This window comes from Radiomyces spectabilis, assembly GCF_025331425.1.
Source record: "Radiomyces spectabilis strain NRRL 2753 chromosome Unknown BYT42scaffold_9, whole genome shotgun sequence".
Classification (NCBI taxonomy): Eukaryota; Fungi; Mucoromycota; class Mucoromycetes; order Mucorales; family Radiomycetaceae; genus Radiomyces; species Radiomyces spectabilis.
Window position 1 is genome coordinate 1,319,109 of NW_026251934.1, and position 13,809 is coordinate 1,332,917.

General features: G+C 42.2%; 3 protein-coding genes and 1 non-coding gene across 4 annotated transcripts; all 4 read left to right on the forward strand.

Annotated features, from left to right (window-relative positions):
* Positions 1-576: 576 nt before the first annotated feature.
* On the forward strand, positions 577-2,485 carry BYT42DRAFT_615741 (adenosine deaminase/editase; the record flags this gene model as incomplete). The annotated part of the gene is made up of 11 exons (XM_051571993.1): positions 577-727; positions 787-823; positions 891-989; positions 1,047-1,162; positions 1,227-1,442; positions 1,515-1,581; positions 1,620-1,774; positions 1,833-1,952; positions 2,008-2,101; positions 2,175-2,234; positions 2,299-2,485. The coding sequence occupies 11 exons, from the start codon at positions 577-579 to the stop codon at positions 2,483-2,485; spliced, it is 1,302 nt and encodes a 433-aa protein (XP_051421856.1).
* A 1,198-nt stretch (positions 2,486-3,683) lies between these two features.
* Positions 3,684-8,316, forward strand: BYT42DRAFT_576921 (uncharacterized protein). Its single transcript, XM_051569113.1, has 10 exons — positions 3,684-3,866; positions 4,079-4,832; positions 4,923-5,442; positions 5,540-5,750; positions 5,818-6,073; positions 6,155-6,368; positions 6,435-6,512; positions 6,580-6,946; positions 7,055-7,346; positions 7,433-8,316. The coding sequence occupies exons 1-10, from the start codon at positions 3,792-3,794 to the stop codon at positions 8,020-8,022; spliced, it is 3,357 nt and encodes a 1,118-aa protein (XP_051421857.1). The 5' UTR covers positions 3,684-3,791; the 3' UTR covers positions 8,023-8,316.
* A 958-nt stretch (positions 8,317-9,274) lies between these two features.
* BYT42DRAFT_547613 (uncharacterized protein) lies at positions 9,275-9,796 on the forward strand (the record flags this gene model as incomplete). Its single annotated transcript, XM_051565960.1, has 2 exons — positions 9,275-9,373; positions 9,437-9,796. The coding sequence occupies 2 exons, from the start codon at positions 9,275-9,277 to the stop codon at positions 9,794-9,796; spliced, it is 459 nt and encodes a 152-aa protein (XP_051421858.1).
* Positions 9,797-12,426: 2,630 nt separating this feature from the next.
* Positions 12,427-12,500, forward strand: BYT42DRAFT_t101. Its single transcript has one exon. It is a non-coding gene; the product is annotated as a tRNA-Arg (tRNA).
* Positions 12,501-13,809: the final 1,309 nt, after the last annotated feature.

Genomic DNA, 13,809 nt, shown 5'->3' on the forward strand with positions numbered 1-13,809 from the left:
TATACCGAAGTTCCGTCAAGAGGTCTCGCCCAGGTTATGCCGTGTATGCGTTAGGCTTTTTGACTGACGAAAGTCGCTCAATGTAAGAGGGCGACCTCCGGTGGCAGGCGGCATCCATTGCACAGCGGGTGTACGGCTTGTTATAGGATACCATCTTTTTCACCAAGTGGCCGTCATTATAAACCTAAGAATGGCCAGTAAAAACCTGAATCGGCAGTTACTTTGGGAAATACCCATGTTTTGCGAAACGGTAAGCTAGGCACGGCTTCAATGTGCAATAGCTGGCAGCCGTTTACCACTTATAGTGGCACACAAAATAGTAAAATGAAAGCGAAATGGAAACGGACTCTACTTGATGTGTGTACTATTAACAGCCTTGACTCTATTACCAAGATGACCTCTATCTTTGGCAAATAACGCATCAATATCACTGATAAATAAGAAACTTGAAGTGGATCGGTTTCAATGCCAAAGGTGTTTAAAAAATTGCGATTGGCAGTCATGACATGCCAAAAAAAAAAAAAAAAAGAAAAGGCGTGCGTTTTCCTTACAACTGATTCAGGACCACTGCTTACCATGAACTGGCACGATATTCCTGACTTTGCTGATAAACTAGCCATGGCGAGCCATGCTCAATATGTCAAACTCCCGAAACAGGGGAAACCACTTTTGCATGATTCCAAAGCCGAATGGACCGTGCTTGCTTGCATTCTCGCGGTTTATGCTCGTGAGTCCTATTTCGTCACGTCAAAGAATACAATGACTAATGGCCGCACCTCGAAATAGATGAGGAGGAATATTCTATCAAAGTGGTATCGTTGGGGTAACCGATAAGAACGGAATCAGCGACTGATTGGCATGTAGCAAAACTCTGATCTCTATGTACGTAGCACGGGGCTAAAGTGCTTGCCTTTTAGCAAACTGAGCCAGGACGGGCACCTTGTCAATGACAGTCATGCAGAAGTTATTGCTCGACGTGGATTTTTAAAGTAAATAATTTATTTGCATTTGGAGAAAGTAAATAGGCATTGATCCGTCATCTTTAGATATGCGTTGCAGGAGTATGAAAAGAACGATCAAAATTCACCGTTTATGGAAACAAACGGCCGAGTCACGGTACGACCCCACCACAGCTTCCACATGTATATAAGTCACTCTCCATGTATGGCTCTGAGAACAATTTGTAAAAAGGTGTGGCAACTAACGGTATCTGTTTGAACACGCAGGTGGCGACGCTTCCATGACAGCGTTAGCTGAGCAACAGAGCGCGGAATCATTTGAAAACTTTCAATCTGGGAAACGAAAAGCGCCCACCGACAACAACGACTTTTTCACCGAATACATGTATAGCAGTAAGAAACAAAAAACGGAAATCCCCTCGGGAAAGCTCGAAAGAGGACGCTACGGGTTCGAAAGATTAGGCATCCTTCGTACCAAACCAGGTTAGTTGTTCGTTTAAACAAATTTTCATTCGCATGGTACCCATATCGATGTTGACATTCGATTTCAGGTAGATTGGATTCTGAACCGACGTTGTCCATGTCTTGCAGGTATTCACGAAAGCGACAACGTCAGCGATCAGTAGGAAATCAAGAGCTAACCGGAGCAATTGCTTTTAGTGATAAGCTAGCGCGATGGAATGTGCTCGGTTTACAGTCAGCGTTGCTTTCGCATCTATTTGATCCAATTTATTTACAATCCATTGTAATCGGTGACATGTTTGAAAAAGAGTGTTTGGAAAGAGCACTTTACGGTCGATTAGCTGGGCTTCAAGGTAACAAGCAAGTCTTTTTCACAACTGTTGAAAAATGAATGTCTTATTTTTTGCCTAGATCTTCCTTCTCCATATACACTCAATCGACCCACCATTTTTGCAACCGATAAACAGTTTGAATCCTCCAAAGCTGCATTAGAAGCCCGTAATTATACCAAAATCATTCCCAGCGGCACAGGTACTTTATCTACATAGGCTGTCTCGTTCAATGATGTCTCATAGCCAATTCAAAGCCATTCTGTGGGTTCCTGGAATGGCGAAATCAGAAGTCATCGTTCATGGACGAAAACAGGGCGCAGCCAAAGGCGTGAACAATGCAAAAACTAGGTATTTTTTTATACGGTTCACTGGACAAACAATAGGTTACGTATTGCCTTTCTCATTTATATTAAATCTTTAGGTCTTGTATCAGTAAAGCTGCAATATTCGAGTCATTCAATAATGTCATGCTGTCACAAAGGTAACCTATTTGATATGAATATGACCGGTGCCAAATTGAGACGATCTAATGCCATGCTCCACAGATCCAAGAATGTTAGCGCTTCTACTTATCGCGAACTTAAGCTTCAAGCAAAAACATACCAAGCTGCGAAAACATGCTTGCTCGACCAATGCTTTCATACCTGGGTTCAGGCGCCGGAAGCATACGAACAATTCTATGTAAATGGGTCATTATCCAAAAATTCATCTGAAGAAAATGCATTGCCCTGATAAGATTCGTTTTTTATGAGCCTAGTCATTGGCGGCCATACAAAGACAATGACAGAGGCCTAAATCATGACAACAAACACGCTTTCATTAATTTTTTCTGTTATTTTGAGGATGACAGCAGATGGGATGCTTCAACCCATATAGAGCAATCGGACCGCGTATAGACAGACGGTTTTGGTGTCTATTGTTTTGCGTCAACTTTTAACGTATCTTTGGTGTGGTTTGAGCCGAACACAGCTGAGCAGTCTATTGGTCTACTAAAAAAAAAAGTGACCGTCGAACTTGAGGCGAAATGGTGCTAGAATTGATAATTGATGCACGGTAAAGAAACGCACTGATGTAAGCATGCAAGTCTGTCATGTCGGCAAACTTCTTTTTAATTTTTTTTTTTATTTCCTGTCACGCCGCATAATGCAACATTAGTTGTATCCAGAATGCCGTTGTCTATGAACCTACCCCATCAACATGTACTTAAAGGCCGCCTATTTTTGTGCGTCTAACAAAATGGTCCAATTGCTATCATACGGATGATGATGCTCCTGCATATTTTGAATGGTCTTGTGATGCGACTACTGATCCTTTGTATTATTTTCAATGAAACAACAATGGATAATGCTTCATTTGATACCAGGTGTTGAATTCAGCTCTTGATATCAACGTTACACATCAAAAAAAAAAAAAATATGGCACAATCTTGTTGTTGTTTTTGTAGTTGCAGATGTAACCTGGCTCTGTTTTCTGCCAAGTGCAAGTTTCCCGGACGTATGCAAAATTGATTGGTCCACGCGGAATTTATCATATCATGGATGGTTTGAATGTCCGTCAGTGACGGTTGATTCCTCAGGCCACTTTTGATGGTTTGATGGCTGGCATCTGTAAGTGACACCATCCCTTTGTGGCCGACCCGTCACAAACACTCAAACTCAAAAAAGGCACTGAAAAAAAAAATTGAAAGCAGAAAAATAAGGAGATAAGGCCAGCTTATATAGAAGAAGCTGGATCCTTCTTCTAAGATCAGGTTTTAAAAGAGAAAGAGAGAAAAACAGAAGCAGGGGCGTTTTCCACCATGCTAGCATGAAAAAAAAAAGCTAGCCACCGATATCTTTTTTGATTGATAGAACACAAGGAGGAGCCAGAGTGCTTTTTTCTTTTTTTTTACGACGTTTTGCCACCCCTTAAGCATGGATGCAATATCCCCCTTTTTTACTAGTTTTTATTTTCTTTTCTTTTTCTTTTTCTTTTCCTTTTCTCTTTTCTTCCTCTTCGCTAATTCTGTTTCCCTTTCCTTTCCTTATTTTTCAACATCATGGATCTTTTGGATTTGGATGGACAAACCGCACCAGAGTCCACTCACGGTCTTTTCGACCCGCCCATGATTAAGGTTCGTGCCACACATGTCAACCGGCCTGGGTTTCTTTTTTTTTCTCTTTTTTATCTTTTATGCTCATGATTATACTCTATTTCTTTTTATCCGATATTTTCGTTCTGTCATATGCATTTTATGGATCGTAATGGGCTTATCTATTATTTTTTATCTTCTCCTGGCATGTATCAATGGGGTTTGTATGTTACGATTGTATTCCCATCAAGTAGATGCCTGGGAAACCGGGTGACACAGCAAGGCGTTCATCGTTGGAACTATCCGGTGGCTCGAGTTACTATGACAAGAGTCAGCAGCAACGAAGTAAATCAGCTTACGCGCCATTGAACCCTATCGCGCATCGTCATCGAAGCGCTTTACATACTGTGAACGAAGAGGAAGATCATAAACGACCCGTGCATGGATACGATACGGGGTTTTATGAACCCGCTCTTTCTGGATTGGGCGTGCGCAAACAAAGGGTGTCGGTGGCCAATTTCAACAATTTTCCCATGACCCAAACGCAACATTCCTCGGTCAACTTGGGATTGGAAAATCAAAGGCGGTCGAGTTTCCTGGATTACAATCAGCGCATGGGATTTGCTGAAGATGACGACGAATACAGCATCTCGAGAGCCGACGCTTTGGCCGAAGCCGAAGCCAAATTGACAGGCGCTTACCATAATCGGCCCACCGATGAAGATCGTCGCTACCGATCTTCTTATCACGAGGAACAGCAGAAGCATAATCGTCGATTGTCCGAACCAAGCACACGCTATCATCATCATCGTTACTCTGATCAAGATTACAACAACGATCGACGCTCACTTCACTACACAAACAAGCGGACCTCGCTGCAATACACGGCATCCTATGACGCCACCACCAACAAACCCGGTCATCGTCAAGCAGGTAAACCTACCAGTTTAAACCTTGATATTGCCAAACAACATCGCTCCTCTCGCAACTATAATGATTGGCGAGCTCGTAAGTCTTTTTTTTTCTTGCCACATTCACTTGGCATTTTCTATTTCAATGTCCGTGTGTTTATATTTTGATTTGCTTTTTCGGTTTCAGCTTCCTCTGCTTGGTCGACATCTCATTCGGCCATTCCGTTGGTCCCTTTCACACCGACACGATTCAGTTTCCCCCGTGACGAAGGAACCTCCCAGCAACGACGCGCTTTATTTACGGCTCATCTTCCTTTCTCCAGTCTTGTGCCTCTATTGAAATCGCATCAACTAGTGAGCGGGATTCTGAGGGTGAATAAGCGAAATCGATCCGATGCGTATGTGTTTTGCGAAGATTTCAATGCCGATATTTATATCTGTGGATCGCGCGATCGAAACCGAGCTCTGGAAGGTGATGTGGTGGCGGTACGTCTTGTCGAGGTCGATAAGGTGATGCGTGAAAAGCAAGAAAAGGAAGAAGCCAAACTAGCCCGTAACAATGGTCAACCGGTGTTGCGACGACCCGATGAAGAAGATGAAAAAGAAATCATCTTTGGTGGCGAAGAGGACATTGATAAAGTCACTCCACGTTACTGCGGGATCGTGGTAGCCATCCTCGAACGCGCTCAAAATCAATTATTCTCAGGGTAAGTGTCAATGCAAAATGAAACGGGGCCGCCACAAAGGAAACAATCGGTAACACTCTGTCAAAATATGGGGTTTTATCCTTTTTCATTTGCGTAGAACTCTCGGATTGATGCGCCCAAGCAATAAGCGTCCAAAGAGCCTTACGGAAGGTGAGGATGCCCAGCAGTCATCCACAAAAGAATCGTCTCCGCGTATTATCTGGTTTAAACCTACCGATAAACGAGTGCCTTTGATTGCTATCCCTGTTGAACAAGCACCCAAAGGGTTCCTGGAAAACAGCGAACAATTTGAAGACCGATTATTTTTGGTAAGCCATCTGCCCCTTGCTGTTTCTTGTTTGGTCTGTACGCCGTTTTTTTCATCAATGCTTCTAGGGATCCATTAAAAGATGGCCTATCACATCACTGCACCCGTTTGGTATTCTGATGGACGAACTGGGGCCTGTCAAGGATCTTGAAGTACAATTTCAAGCCATTCTTGCGGATAACAATTTCTCGGATGACCCATTTTCAGAAGCTGTCTTGCAATGCTTGCCGGGATTGCCGTGGTCCGTAGACCAGGAGTCACTACGTGGCCGATTGGACTTGCGCGAAACACGCTGTTGGACCTTGGACAGTTTGGATACTGGAGGTAAACAAAGAAGAAAAGAGAAGATGGAAGCCTTGATGCCTTATCGGATCTAACAAAATGGATTAACACCATTGTTTCTAGATTACGAGAATGCGATTTCAGTGGAAACCATTGCTGATAACATCTATCAAGTCGGATTCCACGTGGCGGACGTCTCTGCGTTTGTCACGCCTCATTCAGCTATTGACAAGGAAGCCCGTTCTCGTGCTACAGCGGTTCGACTTCACAAATCGGTCCCCTTGTGGCCAGAAGAACTTCGAAAGGGATGCACCGAATTATTGCCTCATGAAGAAAGGTAAGCGACATGCCAAAAGAAACGGAAAAATGGATGGAAATTGAGTCAAATCCATTTCATCGTTAGATTCGCTTTTTCCGTAATTTGCAAGTTCAATGCTTCGGGAGATCTCATCAAGACGGAATATGAAAGGACCGTGATCAAGTAAGCAAAATTAAACCGGCCGACGGTGGCGAAAGTAACGAATCGGTTGAATTGACGTGTCCGATAGATCGCGAGGAATTCTGACGATTGCGCAAATGCAGAGGATCTTGGATGATGGTGTGGTGCCTGATACGTTGAGTGACGCTGACACGGAATCCTTGGTGCACGATGTCAAGAGACTATATTCCATTAGTCAAAAGTTGAAAGACGCGCGTCGTCAAAAAGGCGCCCTGTTCTTGGAGGAACCGGAATTATCCGTAACGTGGTGCGATGGACAACCTAGCAAGATTGCCATTTTGCCTAAAATCCGAGCAAACGAGATTGTCGAAGAGTTCACATTACTTGCGAATCAAATGGTCGCACAAAAGATCTCACGTCACTTTCCAGAACATGCTCTTCTACGCTCACAATCGCCCCCCAACCATCGTAAACTTGTAAGTGACCGCATGGCTCTGAAGGGATGACCCTATTGCATCAAGGGGGCTTTTTTTATCTTGTCATCTGGTTTTGCTGATAAAGAGATGTCCCCTTTTTTTGTGTAGCGTGAGCTTGTGCAATACCTGCAAAACCTCGGTTATCAAATCAATCCCTCGTCGTCGGGCACACTACGGGAATCCATTGATGCCATTACGAATGATGCGGCAAGATCGGTCATTACAGCCTTGGTACGAAAGACCATGAACATGCCCAAATACTTTTGTACGGGGGTATTTGATATCAGCCGATATCATCATTACGGAATGAATGTACCACTTTATACACATTTTACTTCACCTTCACGACGTTACACGGATCTTATCGTGCATCGACAGTTGGAAGCGGCCTTGAACGGAGGTAAGCGATAAAACCCCTGACAACACCAATACGATAGGCTGGAAACCGAATTGAATGACATGGTATCATCATTGCGGATTTTGTAGAGAAACGGTTTTACATTGAATGTGAAATGATTCAGAAAATGGCACGATATTGCAATGTCAAGAGTCAGGCAGTTTTGAATGCGCGGGAACAGATGAATCATTTGGTGATGAGCCGTTTACTCAATCCTTCCATGACGCATGAAGCGATTGTGGTGGGAGTGCAAGAACAGTCGTTTGACGTAGTGGTGCCGACCTTGGGATTAGAGAGACGCATTCACGTCATTAACCTTCCTTTGAAATCCGCGATTTTCAGCGCCGCCGACAGTGTGTTGCATTTGTTCTGGACCCCCGGAGTGGCGACCTCGGATCGAATGGTTGAACAGCGACCCTACGACGATGAGTTTTGTAATACGGTCAATGGGCTGTCGATCCAGCATCAAGAAACGTCCTCCCCGGTCAGTGAGCCGGTGAAACGTCGCCCTCGGTCGCTATCGCTGCGAGCCATCAAAGATCAGCAACAGGAGGTCACCATTGCCGAAGAGTATCGACAAATTATTCGTCCTTTTGATTACGTACGCGTCGTTATCACAGCCAACCCTATCAGAAATCCACCCCTCATTCGGATTTTGGCGGCTAACCCATTTGTATAATTATATCGATCTTTTTTTTTACTTTCTTTTTTCTCCTTGTTCGCGTGAAAAAAAAAAAAAAAATATTTGTTTTTCTACTTTCGTCAAGTCTTTATGTTTTTCTTCTTGTAGTATTCACAGATAACCCGCTCTATTGAAACCTCTATTCTGTCTTTCTCCGTCATTTTATCATCGTTAAATCTCTTATATCTCGCGATTCAAAATCTTTAGGGAACCGTTCCGTAAGAAGAAAAAAGAATACAGGAATATATTTGGAATAAAAAATAACCAGAAAGGAAGGTTATAATTGCTGAACTGAAACATATAGACCGGGGATCGTCCGTGTTTTATTTTTTGTTTTTATTTGCCCCGTGCCTTTATCTTTCCCCACCCCCAGGGAAAAAAACAGAGGTGTCATAATAATCATCCGAATAAATATCGGGCGACCTATGTTCCACTAGTGTCAATTGTTGATACCCAGCTACCATTGAATCTCGCGTCAGATAACTCGGGGTCCCTTTTACTGTACCATGTCAATGTTCCGCCTCAATTTCAGCTGATTGGTTCCGACATGCACGTAGTTGGTGTCACAATTCTTTTATCAGATTTTGATTTTTTTGTTTTTTACTCAGTCGATCTTTCTTGCAATGGGTGATATTTTTCACCTTTGGATATTATCCATAACTGGTTATTTTATCAAAATCAGCCAAAGCATTCGAATCTCGTTAAAGAGGGGAAAAGAAAAATCACGGGGAATCCCCAAGTTAATCTTTTTGTTTCGATAAAATTGTTTCATCCGTTGATACGGAATGAAAATTGATCGGGATATCAATGAAAATGCCATGGTGGCGGCTTTTGATCGTCTGGGTGCGTGGAAACAGCCACAATTTACAAGTTATACCAGGGGGACCGATGCTTTATCTTTTTGATCTATCCAAAAATCAGTTATTATAATACCGCTAAGAAAAAAAAAGGGAAGATCTACGATTTAACTGTATGATCAAATCATATCAGCAAAAGATCGAAGGTTCTCTTCTTCTTGTGTAACCTTGGATGTCGTGAGCTTGATGATTATCAGATTTTTTTTTCATTCTCCACTGACAGTCGAGTCCACCGAAATGAAGCCCAAACAATTTTTTTTTTATTCGGCATCTTGATCTACACGAAAAAAAAAAAAAAAAAAATATTCAAGGGCCAACAGTCATTATAAATAGAGATCGAAAAACTAATCTTATCAGATCGTACCTGATCTTTTTCCTTTTTTTTTCTGACAATGCGCGTTCTCATTATTGCTTCGTTATTGGCATTTTTCATGGCGCTAGCCTCAGCGGCTTCACTGGTGAACAACCATTTGGTTGATAATACTAGCTTGGTAAGCAGTTTTGTGAGCAAAAACGACGTGAACAAAGTCATCTCATCATTGTTTACATTTTAGAAGAACCATTATAAATTTGACAAACAAGATACCCGACGCTTGGTGATTCGTGCTGATCCTGCTGCTGGCAGCGGGCAAGGCAATCCTGGTCAAGACGGTGATAAACCTCAAGAGACAGCTCCTGCTGGTGGAGCTCCTGGTGACAAAAAAGAAGCTGAACACGGTGCTTCTGGTGGTTCAGAAGAAAAGCCAAAAAAGAAGAAACCAAAGACTGCTTTGGCCTCACCTGAAATTTTGACCAACGGCACTTTCTTCTACGTTGGCGTATCTGTATCCATCTTCCTTTGGTGCACTGGAAAAGCCATTGATATGACCATGGATAAACACGAACGTAACGCCAACATCAAGGCCAATCTCTAAATTGATGGTTGACCGGGCTCCTGCATCTACATTTAGTCTTCCCTCCTAATAACTATCATCATCCCAACAACATCTGATAACTCCTGTACTCTGTTACTGTCATTTTAGTATTTTTTCGAATCCCTTCTCATTACCCTCATTCCCTTTTAACCTATCCCGCATTCGCGTTTTTTTTTTTTCGTTTTTTTGACATTTTTTCTGTTCTCCGTTACAATTCGCCATTGGGGCTCTGACAAACGGACTTTTTGTTTTAAAATCCCGTCTTTGTCAAAATTGTTTTCCCTGAATCCATTTGTACAGTTTATCCACATATCCCAATGAAAAGTTTTTTTTTTTATTCGCACTGAAAAACTCATGTGACGCGTTATTTGTGGGGGAATGATTGCTTTGAACCCCGTTTTGTTATGTTGTTGTTTACGATGATCCTTTCGCTGCAGGCACCAATATCAAAAAAAAACATCGAAGATATTTTCAGAAGCAAGAATGAAATGTTTATTTTTCAGACGCTTGACCAAAACTAATGTAATCGACACCTCCATTCCTCTCAAAAATCTTGATTTTTCCCACTTGTTCAAAGTCCGCCAAAAGCTCGGAGACCTGGCCAATCATTGAATTGTATAGTTTCCGGAACCTTCGACGAAAAAGTAACAGTCCCTTCTTCAAGCGGCGAAACTAGAACGGTCAACAGAAAACTATAAAAAGGAGGGTTCCTAACAACTCGATGAACCGCATCCTCTCAGGCCTTTTGGCTAAGATCAAGTGTAGTATCTGTTCTTTATAGTTTAACAACTATAACGCTGAACATAGTTCGGCATTGTTGTTAATCTAATTTTTTTGCGCCCGGATCTCGGGGCTCTGGCTTGCCATCTCTGAGATCCACTGGTGTCCTTCGCCTTACACTACCGCGATGTGACGCCGAATGGGTTTTCTCTCTATCAAAAAACAAAGGAAAATGAAAAAAAAATAAGGAAAAGGAAAGATACCCTTTCTCTTTTTAACCTCATTCATAGGCTAAAATGTCGTTTCATGAAACCGTTGATATTCGCCTCACGCGAGAAAGAAGGCCTCTTACAGGAGACTTTTTTCTGTTTCCGTATGTTGAGAAATGCTTTAACTTCCACCGAGCTCTTAATAATTACAGAAGAAATGGCGGTAAACCATTAGCGGTAGAGCATCTGTCGTGTAGAAGTTTACCCTTACAATGTTCATCTCCCTCGAAATTAATAACTTTATTCTCATCGTAGTGGGAAACGTCATTTTGAACGTCTGGACTTTTTTAGCTCCATCACGGCACAAGTTGAACGGAGAACTCAGGAAGCACACAGATATTCAGAATTTCAGATCATTTGCCCTACTCGTTATGCATTTGCTTTGGGTTGTCACTTGTAACTCAGGTCGGCAGAACAGCAATCGTATACACATGTTTGGCGAGAGTTTCCCTGATGTGCCGTGACATCCACGCAGCAGGTTCATCTTGTGCGCATTTTCAATCGCTGATGTAATTTGCTCAACGGTTCAATATTGTTCTGTTTTGTTGTGGCAAGCTTGACTTCTTCATGGTAGAATACGGGATTGGTGTTAGGCAAACCAACAGTTGCAGCTGATGAGTTAGGAAGAAAAATGGATGCTGCGCACGAACCTACGACCTAGCAAAGCAATCATTCACCGAATTGTGCATTTATTATGGATGCTACGACAGCAGTTGGCTGAGAAGATAAAAAGTTGAGAGACGTAGCAATAACTGTCGTACGTACAATAGCGAAGACCGAATGAGAGTCGCGACGGCGAGGGTTCTTTATGATGCTCCATAACTTTCGATAAATCACTTTATCCTACCTTTGTTTGCTCCTACCTTGTTCCCCTCTTGTCTAATCCAACCCATTATACGTCGCTTTATTCCTATTGAAAGAGCCTTGCGCTGTGCCTGCCTAGTGTTTCTTGGTTGGTTTTATTATTGCCACTCATCTCGTAAGCACTGCGGAAACATCGTTATGCAAAACTTGATTTCATCGCTAAATTTTCACAAAGGAAAATACAAGGATCACTGATCCGTTCATGCATCCCACTTGAGAAATAATTGCATCAATCAACCATCGACTCTTGACGTTGTATGTTTAGCTTGTTTTACCGATCCTTTTTTTAAGATTTCCTGAAACCATTCATCACACTTTGACGTTATTTTTTACTCATAGCATCGGTGTTCTTTATTTTTCTGTACCTGATAATGTAGTTGCCTGAAAAATCACCCTCTGGATCGTGAATCATTGACGATCGTATGAATATTCTGTAAGCTGAATTGAATAAACACCATCGAATACCAACATTGAAAACACCAGTTTACAATCCCTGAATAACATGGCATCCATATTCAATCTCTTTTCTTGCGGTTCTATATCTTTTTTGTCTTTGTATAGATGCTCACAGTCAGCACAACTTTTTCGTTATACCATTTTCACAGACAACCTCTCGATGTTAATTTTCCCCTTTTTTTTTCCTCCAGAGAAATCCTGCGGCACCTGCCCGACTATGCCAAAAGAAGCATGGGCTCATGACATCCAGCCAATTAAATTACGGTTGACGTCATCATCATATTTTCCTAGATTTTAAAAAAAAAATTTAGTCAAAAAAGCGGTCACATGGCCTAATGGATTAAGGCGCCAGACTTCGAATCTGGAGATTGTGGGTTCGAGTCCCATTGTGATCGTTGTACCTTTTTGTATTTTACGAATCGTCCACAGCCAATCAGTGGCCGTCTTTTCGAGTTGCTTTTTTTTTTTGCATGATTTTGAATGCAATGCGACAAAGATGCAGGCGGGCATGTGCCCTGAGATGTAAGCAAGTCACTAAAAGCTTTTCTTTCTTTTTTAAGGATAAGTGAGCATATGTTCGTTGCAGACTAATGCTAATCCTGGGAGCGTGGGGAAAAAGGATTTAATGAACCAAAAAACAGAAAAAGAGAGAGTGAGTGAAATCAACAGTTTTTCAAAAGAATGCAAATATGCGTTGGCTAAACCTGCAAAGAAAATGGGCGTACTTCTTATTGGATGAAACAAGGCTATAAAAAGATACCTGATCGCTTAACAGCAGATACTTCCGATCATGCCTCTCGCAAGGCTTCCCAGAAGGTAGGTCCTATTGCACCCCCACGATGAAGGATCTTACACCTTTCACCATGTAAATTTTTTCTCATTTCGAAAACTTGGTTCATGGTGTATAACGTTCTTTTCCTATGGCAAGAACCAAGCCATATCTGTTATAAAAATAGAACGACGTTAGAAATACTTGTTACCCTAGTGTTACGACACTCACTCTTCTCATGGAATGCGAAATGGACGACTCGTGTAGCTGCAGAGAACAGAATAATGGTGTTTTTAAACATGGTATCGTAGAACAAGATCATTCCTGTTCTTTTCCAGACGCCAGAGTCTAGGCAAATAAGAAATGTCCGTCACAAGCATTCAAAAGACAACTTCGCTTGTGGGTTAAATTGGGCTGTGCTTTTTACTGATTTGCCTTTCCTACATCCTTTTTTTTTTCAGAGTCAAAATTCCCGTCTCTTCGCGGACTCGACCAGTTTTCACCGATACAAATACTTGCTATGAGTTCACTACAGGTGCTCAGCCATACGATTGGCTCATCTTCACAGGCGTCGTTTCCTGATGGACTTTCTTCGGAAATCAAAAAGGAGGAAGTAACATCCGAAGGTGCTTTTTACGATGACCGAGAAGAATATACCGATGCGTTGCCAACGGAGGAACAAAGTCTAGGAAAGAAAAAGAAAGTATGTCTTGATAGGGCCAGCTTCTGTACCTTGATTAATAAGTCGTGTAGTTTAGCCATCGATTTGCCGCTTTGTTCAGTTTTGGTGGAAGGAAAGCACCAAAGAAGAAGAAGCATCCTCTACTGTCACTGGGTAAATGGAAATCGTTGGGCACCGAACCCACCTCGATTTTATCGGATGTATTGCGTAACAATCGGCCGCGAGCCTCCATTTCGTACGATGATTATGCGGA

Excerpts from the sequence above, each read along its gene's own strand:
- BYT42DRAFT_576921 (XM_051569113.1), top strand. The coding sequence starts at position 3,792 with ATGGATCTTTTGGATTTGGATGGACAAACCGCACCAGAGTCCACTCAC. Across the intron at positions 6,074-6,154 it reads GGACAGTTTGGATACTGGAG|ATTACGAGAATGCGATTTCA; the intron begins GTAAACAAAGAA and ends CATTGTTTCTAG. Across the intron at positions 7,347-7,432 it reads GGAAGCGGCCTTGAACGGAG|AGAAACGGTTTTACATTGAA; the intron begins GTAAGCGATAAA and ends CGGATTTTGTAG.